The 21,445-nt window shown below is 39.5% G+C and overlaps 1 protein-coding gene across 2 annotated transcripts in view; it reads right to left on the reverse strand.

Annotated features, from left to right (window-relative positions):
• Positions 1-890: 890 nt before the first annotated feature.
• The window catches only part of LOC148425268 (small conductance calcium-activated potassium channel protein 2-like), a 77,545-nt gene continuing 56,990 nt past the window's right edge, over positions 891-21,445 (reverse strand). For both annotated transcript variants that reach the window (XM_088410844.1, XM_088410843.1), the window contains exons 8-10: positions 8,658-8,785; positions 6,648-6,717; positions 891-5,167 (exon numbers count right to left, since the gene is read on the reverse strand). In XM_088410844.1, coding sequence (XP_088266970.1) covers positions 4,748-5,167; positions 6,648-6,717; positions 8,658-8,785 — 618 coding nt within the window. In that variant the 3' untranslated portion in view covers positions 891-4,747. The remainder of the gene's footprint in view (positions 5,168-6,647; positions 6,718-8,657; positions 8,786-21,445) is intronic.

Genomic DNA, 21,445 nt, shown 5'->3' on the forward strand with positions numbered 1-21,445 from the left:
CGCCCACCTGATTCGCCCCGCAGGGCACCTTTCGTCTGGCGACCGGGTCGCCCGCCTGACTCGCTCTGGCGACCGGGTCGTCCTCTGGACTTTCCCCCTCGGGTGCATCCCGTTTGGCACCAGGGGTGCCTTTGGACTGTTTTTGTTTTTCTCCTGTGCCCTCCTCCGGTCCCCCTTCCGCCCACCCTGCCTCGGTTTTGTTTGCTTGTCGGTTTGTTTTGGGACGTCTGGGATCCGTCCCTTGAGAGGGGGGTTCTGTCATGGTTTGTTGGGTTGTGGGTTTATTTTGAGGGGTTCTGTTTCTGTTTACGTTTATAGTTCCGGTTTCTGCCCCTGTCGCGTCTGCCTGCGTTAGTTTTGATTTAGTCCACCTGTCTGTTACCTGCGCCTCGTGTCCTCCAATCTGCTCCCTTTGCCTGTTGTCCCTGCCCAGCTGCCATGTGTTAGTTTGATTAGTTTGTGAATGTATTTAAGCCTAGTGTCTGTTACAGCCCGTGTCGGATCATTGTCTCTGTCACGTCATGTCATATTGTCTCTATCGTATTGTTGTCTCGTAGTCCCGTCTTGCCCCGAGTCCCTCAGCTCCGTGTTTTCCTGCCAGCCTGTCCATAGTGTTTTGCTTTCTGTTTTGCCAGCCTGCCTGCGCCCTTAGTTCGAGTTTTTTGCCGTCCTGTTTTTCTCGCTTTTGTTCCCGTTCGTTTATAAATAAATGGATTTAATCAACCCCCTGTCCCGACGCTCCCCTGCTTTTGGGTCCTCCTCCTCTGCAACCATGCCGGCCTCCTCAACCGCCGTACTCCCCCGTGACAATTTATATGGATTATAGCTTAGTCTAAAACAGAAAAAAAATAACCAAACGCGTCAAAGTGCCTGAAACAAAAAACAGAAAACAAACAAAATAAAACTACTGTATTTCAGAAGCATGGGATGAGTGTAATTGCAATAAAATTAAGAAGCTCCATCATTTATTTATTTATTTTTTTAGTTTCAAGCACTTTGATGCACTTGGTTATTTTTTTCTGTTTTAGACCAAGCTGTAACCTGCATAAACACTGTAAATATAATTAACAGTTGGCAAAATATAATTGAGAAGCACTGCCTTAGTCTTTATAGGGATATCAAGTGCCCATCCATATCCCTTGAATTTAACATCCAACAAATTTCTACTAAATTCTAAACATAACGACAATGCTTACAGACGTAAGAAAAAAAAAACATGGCTCTTCTAATATTGTAAGAAGACAGAGTTGCGAAATGCCAATAACTGTGTAAATTTAAGTGTTTTGTGCTAAAAAAATTGTCCCTTTTCATCAGGTCACCGATTGTCAGAGGAAAATATAATAAACCATTTGGCAAGCAATTTTGTATGAATGGGCTCACAATTGAAAATACTGTGTTGCTTTCCTAACTCACTTGGTGGGTCGCTGAGCATTTGAGCAGATTGGGTTATTTTTACCCAAGGTCGGGTCAATTATTTTGAACCACCCAGGTGATCGGACTGGAGAGCATTTTTTAAAAGTAAATTAACTGTAGCATGAACAGAAATTAGTGGTGATGGTTGGATGGCTTAAAGGGTGACATCACTTGACTTTGAGCTCGGAGTTGAAATCCCGGTCAGGGTGTGAAATGGGAAATGGGTGGGTTGCTTCAGGAAGGGCATCCGGTGTGAAAACTCTGCCAAACATGTGAGTGACCTCTCTGATGGGAGACTGGCTGCTTCTTCTTAGAAATGTGTCATAGGACAATTTGTATTATTTTAGACCACAGTTATACTGATAATCTGGTAACTGTTTTAACTCATCAGTAATGGGTAGTTTTTACCACTTAACGCCCCCAAGCGCCTCAACCCAATATGTTAGGCATGGGCGTTTCTCGCCATTTTTTTGTGGGTACTGAAAAACGTTAATTTGAATCATGTCCCCCTCTTAAATCAAAGGCATTATGCGTTGTTCACCTGTGTCCTTTTCAAGCGAAAAAAAAACTGTATTAACAAGGAGTACTTTGTTGAACCTTTTTCAAAAAAGCGTGAATTAAATATCATTTAACTCGTTCAATCGCAAAATCATAATTTTACGTTTTTATTTAAAATCCAGACATTCAGTCCCAGCAACATATTTCATTCAGTTTAGCTAAAGGAGAGTCTAAAAATGGCTTATACTAACCAATTACTAAAACAATGCAGTACTTTTCTTAAGTCAAACAATTACTAGAATACAAATAATAAATAAATAATTATTACTAATTAAGTACCTAAAGTAATTGATTACTTTATTACTTGATTTCTTAAATAATTACTTTCGTGTCTTCTTGGTCTCTTATTACATAAGGTAAACCAATTACCGTAAGTAATGGATTATTTTAGTACTTTGCTATCTAAAGTTATCAATGACCCTCATACTTAATTACCTAAGTTACCTGATCACCTTAGTACTTATTTACTATGAGTAATTGACTACTTTAGCGCTTAATTAATTTAGTATCATCCGTTTTTAGACTTTCCTTTAGCTAAACACTTGAAAAAAAAAAAGACAATCTGAGATTGACCGTCTGGATTTGTAAACATATGTATTTGGTGAAATTTATCATGCCAGGCCGGCAGATCAGCTCACCCTAGAATTACCACTGATGTGGGGTATAAACAACCCAGGCTTAAACTTGGTCCCTTCTAGAGCCAGCGCTGGGTTAGCCAATTCACCCGTTTTGGGTACTTTGGAGCCAGCACAATTAAAACACATTCACTGTCAGCCATTTTAGAGCATTTGTACATTTTCAAGACCCACGATATTTCGTGTTACAGTATTATATTTATCATATTCCACCAAATGAAAGAATAGGACCGCTCAATTCACAGAAAAAAAAAAAAAAAAAACATGTTCAATTCTGCTTTTTTCTGTTCTTTTATAATCAGCAGTAGAGAAAAGGTTTGCTTATCTAATATCTAACTTGGGGCATCAATGCCATCTACTGGTCATTGTGCATCAGTAACGTTGTTTACAAATTTGAAATTTACAGTGGAGTAGCATCAAATGGTGAAAAATGTAAATGACAAGTATAATCGCCAATAGCAGTGAATGAGTTAAGAGTACTCTTCAGTCATTTTTTTTTCCCCAACAGGAAAACAATAATTTGACAATAAGGCCAATACATGATAAATTTATAAAGCCTGGATCTTGAGCATTTTTTTTTCCAAACCGCCTTTGAAATATTTATAGAAATCTATCAAATTCTGCTGCCAGCTTGGATAGGAGTTATACTTTCAGACAGAGCCATTTAACCATGAAATGATAGCTGTCATTTGTGCAAAAGATTAAAAAAAAATGTAATCCCCGCGTGTCCTGAAGACGCATTTGTCATCCAAATTTCAACAAATCTCTGGGTGCCTGACTTGAAATTTAATTAAAGCCAATGTAGAAATGTGTGTAGTGGATGTTGTGAACTCACAGGCATGCGTATGTATGCCATCTTTGTTGATTTAGTGTAGTTCAGTGCATTATTAGTGTCAGATTCTATATATTAGGGGTGTAATGGTTTTGGTATTGGTGCTGAACAGATTAGGTGAATTAACTGCAGTATCTGCACGGCGTAACCAAGAAAGGCAGATCCAAAAAACTGGGTTTGGGATATTTCTAATTAAAAAAAAATAATGTTAAATTATTGCTAAGTGGGAAAGGCATAACACAGCAGTAATTAAAAAAACAAAAAAAACAAAGAGGATCGTGACATACAACTCCATTGCTTGGCTTGACGCACCATCTAGCGGCCAAATAAAAGATGCAATATTATGTTAGCATAGGCAAATATCGTTTGTTTAAAAATTCATATGTAAAGAAGAGAATAAATAATGACTAGTTATTTCCACTCACATCACCTCATGTTAAATATGAGGGAAATAAAAAAAATAGGGATGTGGGGGAGATTTTTGATGGAATATTTGATAGAACAAGCCATTAAAAATGAATACTGCCCGCCCTAGAAAACAAACTGTTGCTTGCCCCACTGTCTGAAAATAGATGAAAAGAAACCAAGAATTATGCTTTTTGGACATTTTCTTGCCTTTTCCTATCACGCCGTGACCCCAAAACCGTGAACCATTACACCCCTTGTATATATAAATTCTTACATTGATTCCATCCTTGGCAGTGCTGTGTGCAGATTGACAAGTGCATTGACGACTGGCAGTAGAGGCTCGAGTGTTATCTTAAGGGCTTCTGTGAAACGTGTGTGTGTGTGTGTGTGTGCGTGCGCGCGTATGTGCATGCCACTATTCATTTTTTCAAATAAATTCCGGTCATATTGATCTAACCTTCTGTTAAAGGGATGCTCGTTATCACACAATTAGCATTCTGATAGAAAATACATCATAAGGATAAAAAGTCATGGTCATTAATTCCTGATGAAAGGGCACGGAAAGCGGGAGAGCCAAAGAGAGAAAGAGAGAGAAAAGAAAGAGAGATAAAGGCTTTTTTTTTCATTCAGCGTTCACATAATTAGTCCTGGTTATTTCTCCTCCTCCTTTTTATACTTCCCCGCGCCATTTCTCACCCCCTTGACGTCCTTCCTCTGCCCCCGCACCTTTTCCAGTCTCCGTTCTTGCTAAATTTCTCGCTCTTGAAGGGGAAGGCGCCCCCTCCCCAAAAGTGTCATCACTCACGCCGGCGCTACCATAATTTCTCCCCCGTCGTCCCATCTTTATCAATTTAAGAGGCTCATTTGTCAGCGGGGGGCCCTTCCATGCGCTTGTCCACTCTCAGCATGCGGAGGCGTTGACGTTGGGATTGGTTTCCAAGCTGCCCTCCGGGCCGGGCGAGGGAGGCTCTAAGGGGGCGGGCGCGGGGGCCGGAGGGGGGGCGGCTGCAGTTGATACCGGCGCTGCCGTGGCCGTGGCCGGGGCGGATGTTAGCGAAGCGGCGGGGGAGAGCGGCGCGGCGGCTCCTCCGCCCGCCGACCCTCCTCCCCCCGCGTCCCTCCCATCCCTGGAGTCCCTCTCCCGGAGGAGGTGCACCAGGGCGGCGTGCTGGGCCCCGAGGGTGGCCGAGAGGTGCGCGGGTAAGGCGTTGAAGCCGGCCGTCAGCTGCTCCACCCGCTGCTCCAGGGACAACATCTGGCGCTCCAGGTCCTCGCTGCGGTCGTTGAGCTCCGACATCAGCTCGTACATGACGCTCTGCATCTAAAAGGCGGAGAGGATGACTCGCGACGGTTGTTTTTCTGCTTTCGTCAAGCGGAGGGCAACCTTTGTTGGCTCGATATAAAGTGCCTTTGGCGTCCCTGTTGGAATCCCTCGCTCATCATTAAAATGCACTGGAATAATTAAACTCTGAGGTATTATTTTAAGGTAGGGACTGATTATCGATCCGACAATCAGTGCTTTGAGGAATATCGGCCTCAATTAAAAAAAACAACTGCCGCGAGTAAATCAAATTTCAATATGTGTTAGAATTTTTTTCAAGTGTTAGGGTAACTTGGGATTACCTCATGCACAGGTGTCAAACTCAAGGCCCGGGGACCAAACCCGGCCCGCCACCTCATTTTATGTAGCCCGCCAAATGCTAATTATGACTTAAAGTTTCTGAGCAAAACTAAGTAAATGTGTGACAATCACACTTAAAATGTATTTGACTTCACAGCCATTATAGCTCTCCGACAGAAAGTAAAAGTAAATTTGGCCCACAATTTAAATGTGTTTGACTCCCCTGACCTTATGTAATTGATTATCTTTGTACTTCCAAAGTATCTGATTACTTTAGAACTTCTGAAGTAATCAATTATTAATCATTGTAGTTTTAGTATTTAGTCACCAAACGTAATCTGAGTAATCTTACCTTTAGTACTTAATTACCGAAAGTTGTCGTAAAAAAGTCGATATTTTTGGACCCGCCTTCAGCTAAATGCTTGAAAAAATGTGATCAACATCTAACAACAAATTACCTGGGTTTGAATATCTGGACTTCTGAAGAAATGTAAAAATGGTCTTTGGATTTGAATGAGTTAACAGTACAGTAAATATACCTTGAATCTTTTTTTTTTATGATTGTGGTTTTCTTGTGCATATGATTTAAGGCTATATTTGTTCTTAGCTTCGATGCAAGCGGACATTTTGGCAACAATATAAAGACTGCAAGAGTCCACCCTTCAATTCTCTGCCACTGTCGTTGGGCCTTGAGGGAGGTCTAATCTTGTTACAAAATGTGCAAAGGACAATATTGTGCTGTGTTTGAATGTAACGAGGAGAGACGCTAGAAGGGGTTATGGAGGAACTGAAGTAAAAATAGGCCGCCTGAGAGCAGTGAGTAAGTCAAAGGGGGAAAAAAAAATGTCCGAATTGGAGTGGATGCAGGAATAAAGAGAAAGCTGGAGGGAAGTCTCTGGAACATCGTGAGAAAGCAGAGAATGAAAGGAAGGACTGCGTGCACACACACACACACACGCACACACACACACACTTGGATCACACGCTCACTTAGACACCCACACGGTCACAGAACGAAAAACACTCCTCACATTCCCACTCAGTCATCCCTGCTTCATAACACTTGTTCCGGTTGCTAAGGAGAGACAAACAGGCCGGTCGTCATGACAACGGCACGATCACTTGCAAGGAAACGCTTAAAATGAGTTCATTGACCGAGGCTCTGCGCTACGTAGCTTACCTTTGACAGGTCCACCAGCGTGTTGGCCTGGTCGCTTAACTTCCTCTGCTCCATTTTTACGCTGCGTAATCTATGCACACACACACACACTCAAATTAAGATGCAGGGAGCCATACAAAGTTGCAACTCAGAGAGTACACAGTGGTCAGCGTGGCGAGTCAATCCCCGGCGGGCCGCGTGACAACAACAACTGGCACGGTCACCTTGTCCCGCTTCACCTTTTGTGGCGGCCGGCGACGTGCGTCCGCATGCGCGAGTGTGCAAACATTCGGGCACAGCCTGTGCTCGCCCCTCTGTGATGGCTTTGTAAATCACACCGCAAAATATTTCAGCTCTGTCGGAACTGAGGGCTCCGGAGGAATAAATAAAACTGGCATTTAATACTACGAGACCTTGGGCATAATGAGGCCTTTGGGGAAATAAACGAAGGGGAATAGAATTAGTTATTATAAATAATCTTGCCAGGGAATTCTAAATAGGAGTCGCAGAGTTCTCGGAACGCGACGCCATGACGAGAAAGTTCTGATTGTTGTTTCGAAAAACAAATCAGGTGGCCTTTATAATCAAGCGCTGACTGATTGCATGTCACTGCAATTCTAAATTATCGCAGTCGGCAATAATGCCATTATCAGAAATGTTGTTTTAGCAATGCTATGATAGAATAAGTCTACATACAGTACCTCTGTTCAAAAGGCTTGCAGTTGATCCAAAAAGATTTGACCAATTTAAATCATTTCAGAACTTTTCCGTTATTACTGAACCTATTGTATAAATTGTTCAACTCAATTGTAAATAAATAAACAAAACAAACAAACAAAAATTAATAACATTAAAACAATTGATTATTTGAACCCAATCACTACCAATGACGGCTATAGACGTCAAACATCAATTTTCTTTACTACTGGCAATGTATAAGTTAACATTTATAACCGTCCTACCAATGTACACTTAGCATAGCATAGCATAGCATAGCATAGCATAGCATAGCATAGCATAGCATAGCATAGCTGGAAATGAAGAGGGACGCTTGCTAAAGTTGGTCCTATGTCACGGTTTTAACTCATTTATTACCATTGATAGCTACGTACATCAAAGATTTTTTTTTTTTTTTTACTGTGCTGGCAATGGGTAAGCTAACATTTGTAATTATCCTATAAGTGTATGCCTAGCCTAGCCTAGCCTAGCATAGGCTCCAAAGCATTTTAAGCTCCAAAAAAAGCTATAGAAATTAATGATTGTTTTTGGACAAAATTTTGGCAGGCTAAGCGCAACCCTTTTATCAATTTTTGACTGAATTTGGACCAGATTGGATGGGCTAAACATAACCCATAGTATAATTACAAATGATTATTTTCTGGACAGGCTGAAGAACACACAACTTTCAATGACTTATTGGGCAAAATTTTGACCACTTTCAAAAGGCAAAATGTTGAGCACAAGGTTACATACACCCCAGTTTTATAGGACAATATTGCATAGGCTAATAGCCGATTATTGGCTGACTAGCCAATTATTGGCTAAGCACAACCCCTTTAGCAACGACTATTTTTGGACTGAATTCGCACCATATCGGATGAGCTGCACACAACCGAGGTTTCGATGACTGTTTCTAGACTAAAACAAGTTTTAACTGAACGGACCACATTAAGTCAAAAGTCTTACATCCAGAAGACATCTAATGCTTGGTGGCTACACTTTCAGTCTTCCACAACAAAATGAAAGTAGTTTACCACTAGAATATTATAAAATACATAACAAAAAGGCCTTATTCAAAGAGAAACGGCCGTCAATGAATTAGGCTCTTTTATGCTAATCGAAACCATGATCAAAGCATTTGTAATAGAATGATGCGTGTCGATTAACCGCAACTGCATTTGACTGGATGAACTTTGAGCTGCTGATGATTCATTGAAATGGTGGGTGGATTACAAAGGTACCGTCAGTGTCAGCATGTGTGTGTGTGTGTGTGTGCGTGAGTGGGTGCGTGTTAGTTGTGAGCGCTCTCACTGGTGAATCGCCTGCAGGAACTTCCGCTGGTGTTTGCGGACTCTGGAGTGGTCGATCTTCTTCATCAGCTTGGTGTGCTTGTAGATGAGCCAGGTCTCCCTCAGCACGTTGGCCGCCGCGTTCTTTATCTGCTCCCAGACGACACGCACAAACACGTAAGCGTTAGCAACAGGTCACCCATGCAACAGGTTTGCTGTTTTCTTGATGCCGATGAAAAAAAATACTTTTTTTTTTTTAAAAGGTTCTTCTCATTGTCAGTATCTATTATACGCTGCGTACAATTTTCATCCACACATAAGTAGCTCACTCCTTAGGGACTTTTGGCAATGAGAAGCAAACGGCATCTCTGCCACAATAAATCTTGGAGCAGCTCAAATGGGCTGCATCGCGATGGTTGGTTGGCTGGCTGCATGTAATCCAGCACAGTGCTTTATTAAAATCCAATCATCTCCCATTGTATGAAAACAAGTGAGAGAAAAAAATAGTAGACGCTGATACAGTAAGCAATTTGGGATAATTCCACTGAGGAGGTAGCGCAATGTTCAGTGTGGCTCACTGATGGTTATTTCTCTCCGTTTGCTGGCCGGGAAAGGCAATTATTTTATATAATCAGGACATGAGATTGCAATGCTACAAAAGCAAACAAACATGCCATGGGATTTTAGTGATGTTTGGAAGAAAATTTGGGATCCGTAATTGGTGGGATAGGGATGTATTTATGTGGTCTCTAACTGGCTTGACACGTTTTTTAATGTTTCTATGTAGGATACAATCCAAACTTTCCACCCATCATGTTCCATGATAAGAATAAAAACCATATGCAAACAGAGATCAAATGGTTGAAAATATAACTTAAACTTTACTTGTTGTAGTTGTTGTGCTAGTAGGAGTGCTTAGCATTGACTACAAAATTTCGACTACAAAAAGAGTTGTAGTCGAGACGAAAGAGTGGTTTGACCCCGAGTTTATTCTTTGTCTTTCTTATTTTATTTATTCTTTATTTGTATATTCAAATAATAAATATACACTATTTGGAACAGTGCTTCCAGTACTTCCAGTACTGTATATTTTTTTTCTAAGAAAACAGTGAACCTACCTGTATTGCTAAAAGCACATTCCACACCCAAATATTAAAAAAAAAAAGCTGTAAGATGTAACTCACCAAAAATTGTATGACATATTTTTTTACACAATTGTTTTGACTTATTTTTGCATATTTTCTGTTCAGTGACACACTTTGTCTTTTGCATGGACGATGACTGATGTATTTCCAACAAAAGCTTGCCGTGTAATTACAACGAAAGCAAAATGGTGAACAGCGGGGCGCTTTAGCAGGGAGAAGTGAAGAGGTGCAGGGAATGTATAAGGACATAAATTGAATGAGAGACTTCAAAGAGATGCTAAGTGCTCAACAAAGAACAATTATACCCCACATCTGAGGAGCACAAAAGACTCCGGCGGTTCGGCTAATCAGTACCCATCCACCGCAGCTGACCTCGACACACACATACGGACACGCGTGGCTTTTTCAATGGCAAACGGGAAGTCAAGCTGGTAATCCACAAAAGATATACGCGGCCTAATCAAGACTTCAAATTTTAAGTCATTTCAAGCACAAAATTGGCTTATTAGAGCTTACAAAAGACCCAATCTCTAGCTAACTGTAATGTATTGCATTATTGGATTTGGGACTGAACCTGAATTGTATGTACATTTCATACAATTTTTCATGACTGCATTGCTTCCACTACGCATATATTAGTTTTTTTTGTTTTTTTTATTCTGGTCTCTATGGGATGCCATTCAATGTAATCTGTCCAGGACCTTTAGAATCGGAACAATAATGTCCAGCGCCTGCAATTCTGTACATACAAAAACTTTACTCTTTACGTCATGATAATGTACGCATTCAGTGCCATTGACGGTCAAAGACATCAAAGATCTATTTGACATATGTGCATGTGAACACACATACACATGTATATACTGTATATATACATCAATATATATATATATATATATATATATATATATATATATATATATATATATATATATATATATATATATATATATATATATATATATATATATATATATATATATATATATATATAAAATGATCAGCCTGCCATGGCTGATGATATCAGCACCAGCTTCTAGTTTGATGTATAAAAAAACTTGTTGTACGTTCTACCTTTCCCTTGTACAAAGTCGGCGTCCCGGTTCTGATTCTAACTTAAAAGGCGTAACATTGCTGGGTTGACAATTTTGTCAGAATGCAGAAAAGAACAGAGAGCCTGGAGAAATGCTGACTTTTACAAGTAGTGTAAAAGGGACTGTTGAGAGGCATCGCCAGAGCATGTTGTCAAGGACGACCGCATCTTTGGAGCATTTTACCTACCTACGGCAAGGACATTTGTGGACAATTAATCTTGATACATTTCGAAGTTTACCTGAGTTTCCATGATAGAGGAAGTCCAAAAGTGTGGGTATTGAATTTTGGTGAGAAGCTACACATACTGTGCAAAGGAATCATCGTTATTTTGGTAAGCAATTGTAATTGGGACTACGTGGGAGAAATACTAACTGCTTGGCTTTGTATTATTTTCTTAATCAATACACAACAAAAACACATCTTTCTCAGCAACTAATTTGAATAGAATTTGCCATGTAATGTAATATAGTGTTATGCCTAATCCATCTTGGCACAATACTAATCTAAATTTAGAGAACTATTTTACATGTAGGGATTTGTTTTAAGAATGGCATTAATACTGTGCAGAGGCAGGTTAGACCTTGTGTTGGTAATTTCACAGACAGGGACGCCCAATTTTTTTGCCCCAAGATCTACCAAGTAGTTTCCTCAAATCGTAGGCTGTTGATACAGCTCAGGACCACATGTAAATAGAATACACACTAAATGGTCTTAGCAATAGTAACTTATTCCTTCCATGGACAGCAGGTCCAAAACGTGACCTGGCGACTAAAACACGAGCCCAAAACTACACACAATATCTTCATAATGGATTTATAAACATAGCATGGGCCAACTCCTTGAACTGAGTTTATTACTATAATGATTGAGATTATAGGGAGAACTACATAATCATTTTAGAATGAAGAATGACATAGACTTGCGCATGAAGCATGACATCACCAGGTAATTGTCTATTGAATGTCTTCAAGGGCTAAGTAGTTTTAGTTTCGATTTGTCTTACAGTACTGTTGTTAAAAGGTTAGCAGGTTCCGATGCATTGAGATTACAGATTGTAAAACAGCGAGTAGGTTTCCAGGCAACAAATGATTAGAAGTTGACCTTTTAGCTTATCTTGTCAATTCAGTTCATCATTGCCTGTTTTTTTTAATCAAGAGGAGGTCTCTGAAGAACATATTCGCTGTCTTTGCGCGTTAACATGTTCATCAGTCATTAATGTGCCTCATCCTGTTGTATCAAGGTGAGTCATTGGAGCAAGTCAATGGAAGAGTGATGAGGGCTGTAAGAACTTCAAATTTAATCAAAAAGCTCGAACTATCAATGGGATGCAAACGGCAAAATTTCGAAGCGCTTCAGCGGCTCACATTATCAATAGGAAGCAGCGCAACAATCGTCTTGATTAAGGTACAGATATAATATTAAGACAGTGTTTTTTCTCACTGCTCTCCAGCTTGTGATTTGTGCCCGCTTTTAATCAGCGTAATACACTGCCGCCTGCAACTGCTTTCTTTTTTCAATTCCCCAAAGGGACAAAAGCCGCTTAACTCCATTGATAAAGTTAAAAGACTTCATGAAGATTTCAGCTACAGCGGATATCAAGTGTCTACGTTTTTGTGACGTATAAAAAGAGACTACGGTTTTGAGTTTATCTTTCACTAATGTGACCTACAAACCATTTCACAAGGTGAAGTCAAAATAAACAATTGAGATCTTGTGTTTGCACAATTTGACGCACCCTCTCATGACGTGTGATGTGGCTGTGTTCCGAACCAACCAGTCCCATTGCAACTAAATGGGAGTCAGCACACACCTGCAGCCTTTCAAAGTGCTTTTGATGAATCCAGTAGGCTTTTCTTGACATTTTTGAAGTCACGGCTATGCAAGTCACATCTGCGCAAGCATGAGCCACGGTCTGCAGAGAACCTCTATAGGATCAGAGAGATCGCGTTTTTCAAAGAAGTCGTCAGGAGAAAGGTTAAAAAAAGAACTTCTGAGGGATTAAATGTACCATGGAGCATAGTGAAAACAGACATAATAAAATAAAATATAGCTCAACATTCACTCTACTGTCTTTAAAATGGATAAAACAAGTAAACTGGTCAGAGATCTCATGAATAACGAGAGGAGCCACTTGGCAGTGTTCACACCCACAATGGCGCAAAAGGCCGTTTCTGACTGCAGAAATCAATTTGATCTGCGCTCTTTGAATTTCGTGGGGGTTTTTTTTCACACCTTATCTCTACAAGTAAAACATCATATCCTATCCAATGTTATGTCTCTGATAAAACTAAGGTTGAACCAAAATTCCAAAACGTTTGTTCACTGCTTACACAACACCAAAATGACAGTGATGCATGCTACCGGCAGCATTATCTGTCAGCGTTAGCATGAAACTTTTAAGTTTTTGCTTTAAAGTGACACTGTGTAAGATTTAACTATGGTAAATGCAGGAATAAACATTTGTCTGTAGCTATAACAGACTTAGCAACCTCCGGAGGAGTGCCACCCCCATTTACTATAATATCATGATAACTAAACCTACGATTATATTCAAAATATACCGTTGGTCATTAAAAACACATTTATTTGCAAGTTTTCCATATTTCAAATCATTTAATTTATTCATTTTTCATGAAAAACGGTCTAAATCTTACACAGTGTCACTTTAAACAAAACTATGCCATTGGAGACGCTTACTAGAACAGCTGAACTTAATTTGGGGTAAATTAGAGACATTAAATGGTGGCAGGTGTGTTCTGACTTCAATTTAATGAGTTTGAATATGTTAATTTTGAACAGAGCCATCTCCTGATAAAAGAGGGGACGCACACTTGTCAAACTGCAACTCAGTTGTATTTCCTTTCTCTTTTTTTCCAGCTAAAAGAAGGTTTGTCACTATCAAATCTTTTTAAAATCAATTATCCTATTGATAGTTCTATAAAATAATCATTACCTATCAACCCCTACCCCCTCCATTAATTAAAATGAGTTGAAGTGTGTGGATATACCGTATTTTTCAGACTATAAACAACTATGTTTTGTTCATCATTTGAGCCCTGTGGTTTATAGTCCAGTGCGGCTTATCTGCGGGTTTTTTTCACCGGTGAAACAAACACATGTAACTGTTCAAGGTGTCAGTTTATGGAACAACTATGAAATAGAAGTGCAAAAATGTGAATCAATGGATGTGCTCATTGAAAATAAAAAAGTAAAAAAAGTCTTAGTTAAATAAGATCTTGTACAAAAGTTTGTGACGTGTAAATTTGACAGTAAACAGTATATATGTTAGTTTTTATATATGGATGATTGTATATATGAATTATGTGCTTTGTTTTTACATGTTCACTAAAATATCAATTTAACGATCAACTGTCAATTAAACAACGGAAGACAGGAACAGATGCTAACCGCTATTGAAGTATTGATTTTGAGTTTAAACTGCTATTTAACTTGGCAGGATTCTGTTGGTGATATGTTGAAAATATCCATCCATCGATCCATTTTCTAGAAATATGTTGGGACGAAATATGCCGGCATGTTCAGCCTGTTAAAGAGAGGATGTTACTGTTGGCAGACAATTAAAAAAAAAACAAAAAACTTTCATTTACTATCTTGTTGCATAAATATCTGATGTTATGACCTGCGGCTCAAAATCCAGTCCGGCTTATCTGTGACAAAAATGTTTTTTTTTCCTCAATTTTCGCTGCTGTGGCTTATATACCTGTGCGGCTTATAGTCCATAGGCTTATAGTCTTCTCATGATTTTTTATCTTCTATAAATACGAATTTTTAGACATCAACAAAATAGTGTCCTTAAAGTCATACTCACAGATGGTGCTTCAACTACTGCATTTTCCGTGTGTAAAACTTGAAAGGGAAACTGCCTGTTAGCTACTACATCCATAACTTCCTGTTCTTCTTCTTTGTCTTGTAGTGACAGGTTATATTCTCGGATAATACAACCCGAGTGCTTTTTGGGAAGTTCTTTCCTTTGTGGGAATCTCCATGTGCTAACATTGTCTTTAATGAAAGCCTGCTAATTTCTAAATCGGTAAGTGTTTTAAGCACATAAATGGCATTATTAACAGTACGGGCTAGGCTTTTTATATCAAGTGTAAATGGACTCCACCGGAAAGTAAACAGAAGCTAAGCAGCAATAGCGGCGGCATATGGTTTGTTCGCGGGGAGCCGTGTTGGCGCCATCTGGGTCAAAGATGTGTTCCGTTGCATCCCGCGCATGGCACACCTTCTGTCAGGTACATGGGAGATGTGTTACAACAAGCGGCGTTGAGAGCTTGCCATTTTGTGAAGGATTCATCAATCACTCATCACTACAAACATGGCTGCTTGCCCCTTTTAATGACCTGTGTGTGTGTGTGTGTGTGTGTTTGCAGATTACGTGGACACAAAAGCATAAACAAAAGAGCGGTCACCTTGGCAACAAGTGGCTACCGTGTTCCTCAACATGCCCACAGGAAACATGGCGGCTCCCGGATTTGACCTTTTCCAGCCTTAGACACACTGAACAGGTCCAAATTGACAAAAGCTAGTCGCTAAAACGTAAACAAAACGAATGCAACTATCTGGACCTCGCCGTGGGTACAGCACTGCTTTTGACTGTCTTGGCTTCGTGAACAGGGTATGACAAGATACATAATAACAAGTATTGTGAAAAGAAAATTGCTTGTACAAAGTGCGTCCATTCAGTAAGGCGCTGGCCTTGAACAAACCATTTCAGCAATTTGAAAATTCTCAAAGGGAGATTATATTCTGAAAGTAAGGAGGCCTGATAAGGGGTGCAATTAGCAAACTGTTATGTCCTAATTAATTTTTTTTTTTTTTTCAAATTCCTATTTCATGTTTTTTTTCATGGTTAAAGCTTCAGGTTTTGTCAGATATTGAATGTGTGTACATTGTTCCCGCATTTAACACTGGGGTTATGTTCCAAAAAATACCAGCAATTAGCGAAGTTTTTTCTGTTTGTTTATTTATGTATTACTTTTTATTTATAATACTTTTTCATTTGTATGATTTTCGTTCATTATAACGTATGTCCTTTTATTTATGTTTTTTTTTAATCCTACATGTTTTGAAGCTGTTTAAAAGCTCTCAAAGTTCAAACCTTCGTAGTCAAGAAACTGTACAAAAAAATCTGTGAAAAAGTGAGGCCCCCAAATTGAATTGTGTCATAGAAGTAACACCATCAAAAGTTCAGAATCATCCTCAAATTCTGTGTTTTCCTTTCCTAAATCTAAGATTCATACTCAAATCATTGATATTATGAAGACATTTTGATAAACAAAAAAGGGAAGATGTGTATGGTTTATAACTTAGAATCTTCATGATGTCGATGATTGATGACTTCCAGTTCACAACTGTGCATTTGCACTTAAAATGCATTTGACACCATTTGAATTTGAATGTTTTCAAACTTTTGAGTGGTACTGTGATTTCATTAGTGATGTGAATAATGCTTTACAGTTCACAGTGTGCATTTTTAAATTCTTCACTTCGAAACCAAGCTGAATTTGAACGTGTTTTCAAACTTTTGACTGCTCTTGTGATTCTATTAGTGAAATGAGGCTTTATGACATGGATGATGCTTTATGACTTGGAATGACTAACAGTTCACAGCTGTGCATTTTCAAGTCTTAATAACCTAGAATTCCTTGACCTTTAAACTTAAAGATGCATCCAAAACATTTGACTGATATGGTCATTATTATTATTGAAGTGATGATTTATGAAGTGGATGGCGCGTTATAATTTGGAATGGTTTTCAAATCACAGCTGTGCATTTACCTTTATGTGGTGTTCATTTGTGTTTTTTTTTTCTTCTTCATCACCATCAATGCTGATAACGCTGTTGGCTATTTTGTGCATCCAACAACATTGCAGCTGTGCTTAGCCTTAACATGTTCAATTATCTTGAGAAAAAAAAACAAACAAACTTCATATATTAACTTAGATTGCTGCCAAGTCATGGGTGCCCATTGACTTAATTTACATCAACTGACGTAGGCAGCATTCAAAAAATAAAACCTTGGTTGACTAATTTCACACTTGGTTGGTAGGTGCACACTCCAGAGACATCATTTGTACGTACAGGCAATTAAAAAGACAGTTTTCCATAACGTCTATTCAAATGATCAGCACCTCCAGGATGGGAGGTGTTGGGCCTCACTCAATTGAGTGCTCTTGTTTTCTTTTGGCGTGGAAGCGAGCTGGCATCTCTGGGGAACGGGCCGTTCCCATTTGGCTCGTGGCGCAAACAGTGAGCCAGGTTGCAGCATGTTCTCCGCACCGGCGATGAATTAGCCGGCGCTGCAGACCGGCGGGCCAAATGCGATGCAAATTTCGCCCAATAAGATATGACATCAAAACAGAGACGCTTAGTTCTTGCTCTAGTGATCATGGCGCTTTTAATTGAGATTGCGGCGCAAATTGCACTAATTTAGCAGCTACGATGAAGTTTTCCACTATCAACAGCAAAAGAGTTCAATTAGCCGCCGCCATTTAAACCTTTGATGCCAGCTCTGACATCTCATATACGCAATTAAAACCTCACAAGCCATCAACTCAGGGGTTACGTTAACTATTATCAATTATGATCCGAAATCCTATTACGAGGAGAGGAACTCTCAACTGAACCGAAATTAATCCTGTGACTCAGTATGAATCGCCGCTCATTGTGACGTCATCATCACTGAGCGAACAGAGGATGTATGATTATAGCTTAACAACGAAAAGAACAAAAAATAACTGAAAATTTGAGAAAATTATATGCATAGTATAAACACAAATAATAAGCTAAGCTCTAAATTGTCTATAAGTAATTTGATAACTAAATTATCTTTCGTGTACTATTAATACCTTTAAAAGGCCTTTTTTTTCATTCACGCGCTGAACTGTCAGTACTTGAGCCTTCAGCACTTGTAATGAAAGCAAATTGCCAAGCAGGTTTTTACTGGTATTAATTGTGCATGAAAAATAGTTATCAAATTAATTTTAGATGAAATATGAACTTTTTACTCCTAAAGAATTTGCAAAGTAGCTAAGGTATAGCGCTAAGTGAAATGGAAATATGAATTCTACTGGACCCAGACATGTGAAAACATGGCAACACAGCTGCTGAACTCCATTTGGATGAAAAATCTATCATTCATACACATCTGCTGGAAGGAATGCAGGCAAAAAAAAAACAGAGTATAAACAATAAATACATTATTAAAAACATTTCTAAGTCATTTCTAAATTATGAAAGGGGCGCTTGAACACAGAATTTTATACATTGAAACAAAAAATGTATGAGTTGGAGTTTGTATTTTTTACTTTGATGCTGCAGTTTTCCCTTTTACTGAAAATGAATATCAGTTATTATCCTGCTTATTGACTAATCGTGACTACTCATAATTGGTATAATTACCGACCGAGACAAAAAACACTGATCGGTGTATCTCCTGTGTTTTTGTCTTTTCAGTGCTTCCACGTCTAGCATAAAAAGTCTGTACAAAATGCTACATGATTCTCCCACATGAATCCGATTATAGCCAAGTTACATCGAAGACTGACCTAGAGTTTTCCCCTTGCCTTCCCATGGGGCTTAGATGCCATATTGAGGCCCAACAGCAATGTATGGCTGAGCAATGTATGGAAGTCACGACTTCTTATGGAATGTCCTCAATAATACACACCCCATTAGTATTTCTGGTGTGTGAAGATCAGAGTAGTAGTCCTCACACTGTTAAATGATCTCCTCCCTCAAATCTTATGCATGTCCGGTCTGGATGAGTGCTCTGTGAGCACACATTCAAAACATTGTGTCCACCGACCGTCCTCAGCATGCTTTATGGCGTAAAACAAAGCTGAGCAAGCTCATCAAGAACGATACACACATCCCCACATCAACTATAGACGTGGTCCAATAGCCGCATTCTCCACTAATTGGCAATCCGTTCTTGTTCATCCATTAAAAGGGGACACCGTGCCACTGAAGTAGATGGCGCGCGTCGCAGTGTAATTCCGTTTCCCCGAGTGCATGTACAACGTCGGCAAGATGGACAGGATGTCAGGGGGAGTCTATTGTTGCATTATTCATCATTACAGCCTTGAGTGATTGTGTTCTCGTGTTGCGCCTATATGACGGAGAATGGCCCGGCACATGTAAATCAACGTGCGCGCAACAGCTTCAATCATTAGTCGCTCAGTAATCGGGGGCAGGAGACAATTACCGCCGTGTAAACCTGGGGCCCTTTGAAGCAAATGCCAGCATGCAGGCGCTCAACACAACTCCCGGAGTGTGTTAATTGAGATCACATCACTTATTAAATTGTATGAAAAAAAGAGGAATTTTCAATATCCCTCTGAGACCCGGCCTATTCATTTGTGTCCACTCTTGTGTCCATTTTGACTGGGCGAGGTAGCAAAACATTTGAATGGGATGCCGATGGAAAGGCCAGGATGTCCACTACTGAGCACACCAGGATTTAGTAGGGTAGCTCAAATGAGTCAAAATATATAGGCAAAAAAACAATGTCCTCTACAGTGGACACAGATGAATATCCCTGGTCTCTGGAGAATATATAAAGGAAAACATTATGATGAACGAAAAAATATAATGAATAGATAAAAGAAAAGAAAAAAGATAAAAGAAAAAACAAACAATATCCTCCTGAGACCTACCCTGTTCATTTGTCTCCATAGTTGTGTCCATATTTTCTTAGCAAGACAGATAAATAATTGCCTCCCACCTAAACAAATGAGACATCATTGGAAAGGCCAGAATGTCCTCTATCCAACACAGTGGGTAGGTAGCTCAAATGTGTCACAAGATGGAGATCAAAACCAATGTCCACTACGGTGGACACAAATGAAACATCTGGATCTCGGGAGGGTATAATAAATAGACATATATACATATTTATTTCTTTATTTATAAAATGAATGAAAAAACATCCTCCTGAGACACAGCCTATTCATTTTTGTTGTGTCCATATTGTCTCAGCAAGACAAAAAAATAATTGCCTCCCACCCGACCACCCAATCAAACGAGGCTTCATTGGAAAGGCCGGGATGTCCTCTACTGAGCACACCAGGAATTAGCTGGGTAGCTCAAACGAGTCAAAAGATATAGACCAAAACAAACGGGCATTACCGCGGACACAAATCAATGGGCTGGCTCTCAGGAGGATATGCAAACAACATACTTCAGAAGGCAGAGAAGCACGTCCCTGAGGGGTGGATGAGCAGTTGCAGGGGAGAGATGCTAATTCAAAACGACAATGATGTATATATATATATTTCTTAAAAAGCCCACACATGCGCCTAATGCTCCTATTGGATTACAAATGGCTCTGAGCGGATTTTTTTGTCTGTTCCCCTCTTTAATCTCCCACAGCAGATGACGGATGCTGCTGAGAGCGCATTCCAAAAAAAAAGCATTTCTTCAAGAAATTTGAAAGCATTCCAAACAGACGTATTTAATGAGAATTCAAGCAAATACTCTCAATTTGTCAAACACGTCGCGAGAGGACCACCCGGCGAACGTCTCATCCTCTTTTGAGTCCATGAAGTCATTGATCATCCCACATACTCCGCTGCCATAATGTACTCTACATATTTGATACTGGGCGCTATTTTTAAAGCGTGGGTCTTTCAATGGTATGAAAAATTGAAAAGGGCCAGAAGAGCGAGGAAAGGGAGGCCAAAACGACCAGGGGCGCCGGCAAAGAATAGCACAGAAAAAAGAGGGACGGGAATTTACAGTAAAGGAGACAAATGTCACACTTTGTGGAAGCGGGCTGGAGGGAAAAGCTCAGTGATGGAAAGACAGTAAGACATTTGGCGAGGCAAATTCCGAGGAGATAACCTTTTATTGCTTCCACTCTGTAAAATAACACGGCTCTGTCACGCCGACGCCAAGTGCGATTCTGTTGTTATGGAGGCCAAAGGGGGCGCCGCAAAAGGACAAGCTGTCAATCCCCGACTGACGGGAAAAACACCCAGCGGGACTGGTAACCGATAAATACGCTTCTCTACCTGATTTTCAACAGATTTTCTGTTGGTGGTTCGCAGTATCTTACAGCCTGAAAATTCAAACACTTTTGTGCGTATGTACTAAAGTCACTTTAATACGGTGGTACCTCTTATGAAATCAATTTCATAAGGTGATTTTTTTTCATAAATATAGACACCTTTTATATGTAAACAGCCTAATTCAATCACTCCAATTTTAAACTGTTCAGCACTACAGAGTACCACTGACATAAATTTCTTTTAAATTTTTCTTTCTATTACCTGTAATTTTACCTTTAATTTTTTTTTTTTTAATTCTTGCTTTCCAAATTCAAACTGCTCCCCGCTGCAATGTGTTCATAATTTCAAAATAAAAGCCTAAAATGTTTTTGTTTTTTCCACTCCAACCTTTTATATTTTTGGACAAATTCCTACCATTCCAACATTAAAAAGCTTAAGGTTTTAAAAAGAAACTAACAAACAAAAATGTTGATCTTTTTGTTCCTCCGCCCACTTTAATTTCCATACTTTCTGACCAATTTAAAGATAGCGTTTT

Source organism: Hippichthys cyanospilos, chromosome 3 (genome assembly GCF_059441005.1).
Source record: "Hippichthys cyanospilos isolate Australia breed blue-spotted pipefish chromosome 3, RoL_Hcya_1.0, whole genome shotgun sequence".
Taxonomy (NCBI): Eukaryota; Metazoa; Chordata; class Actinopteri; order Syngnathiformes; family Syngnathidae; genus Hippichthys; species Hippichthys cyanospilos.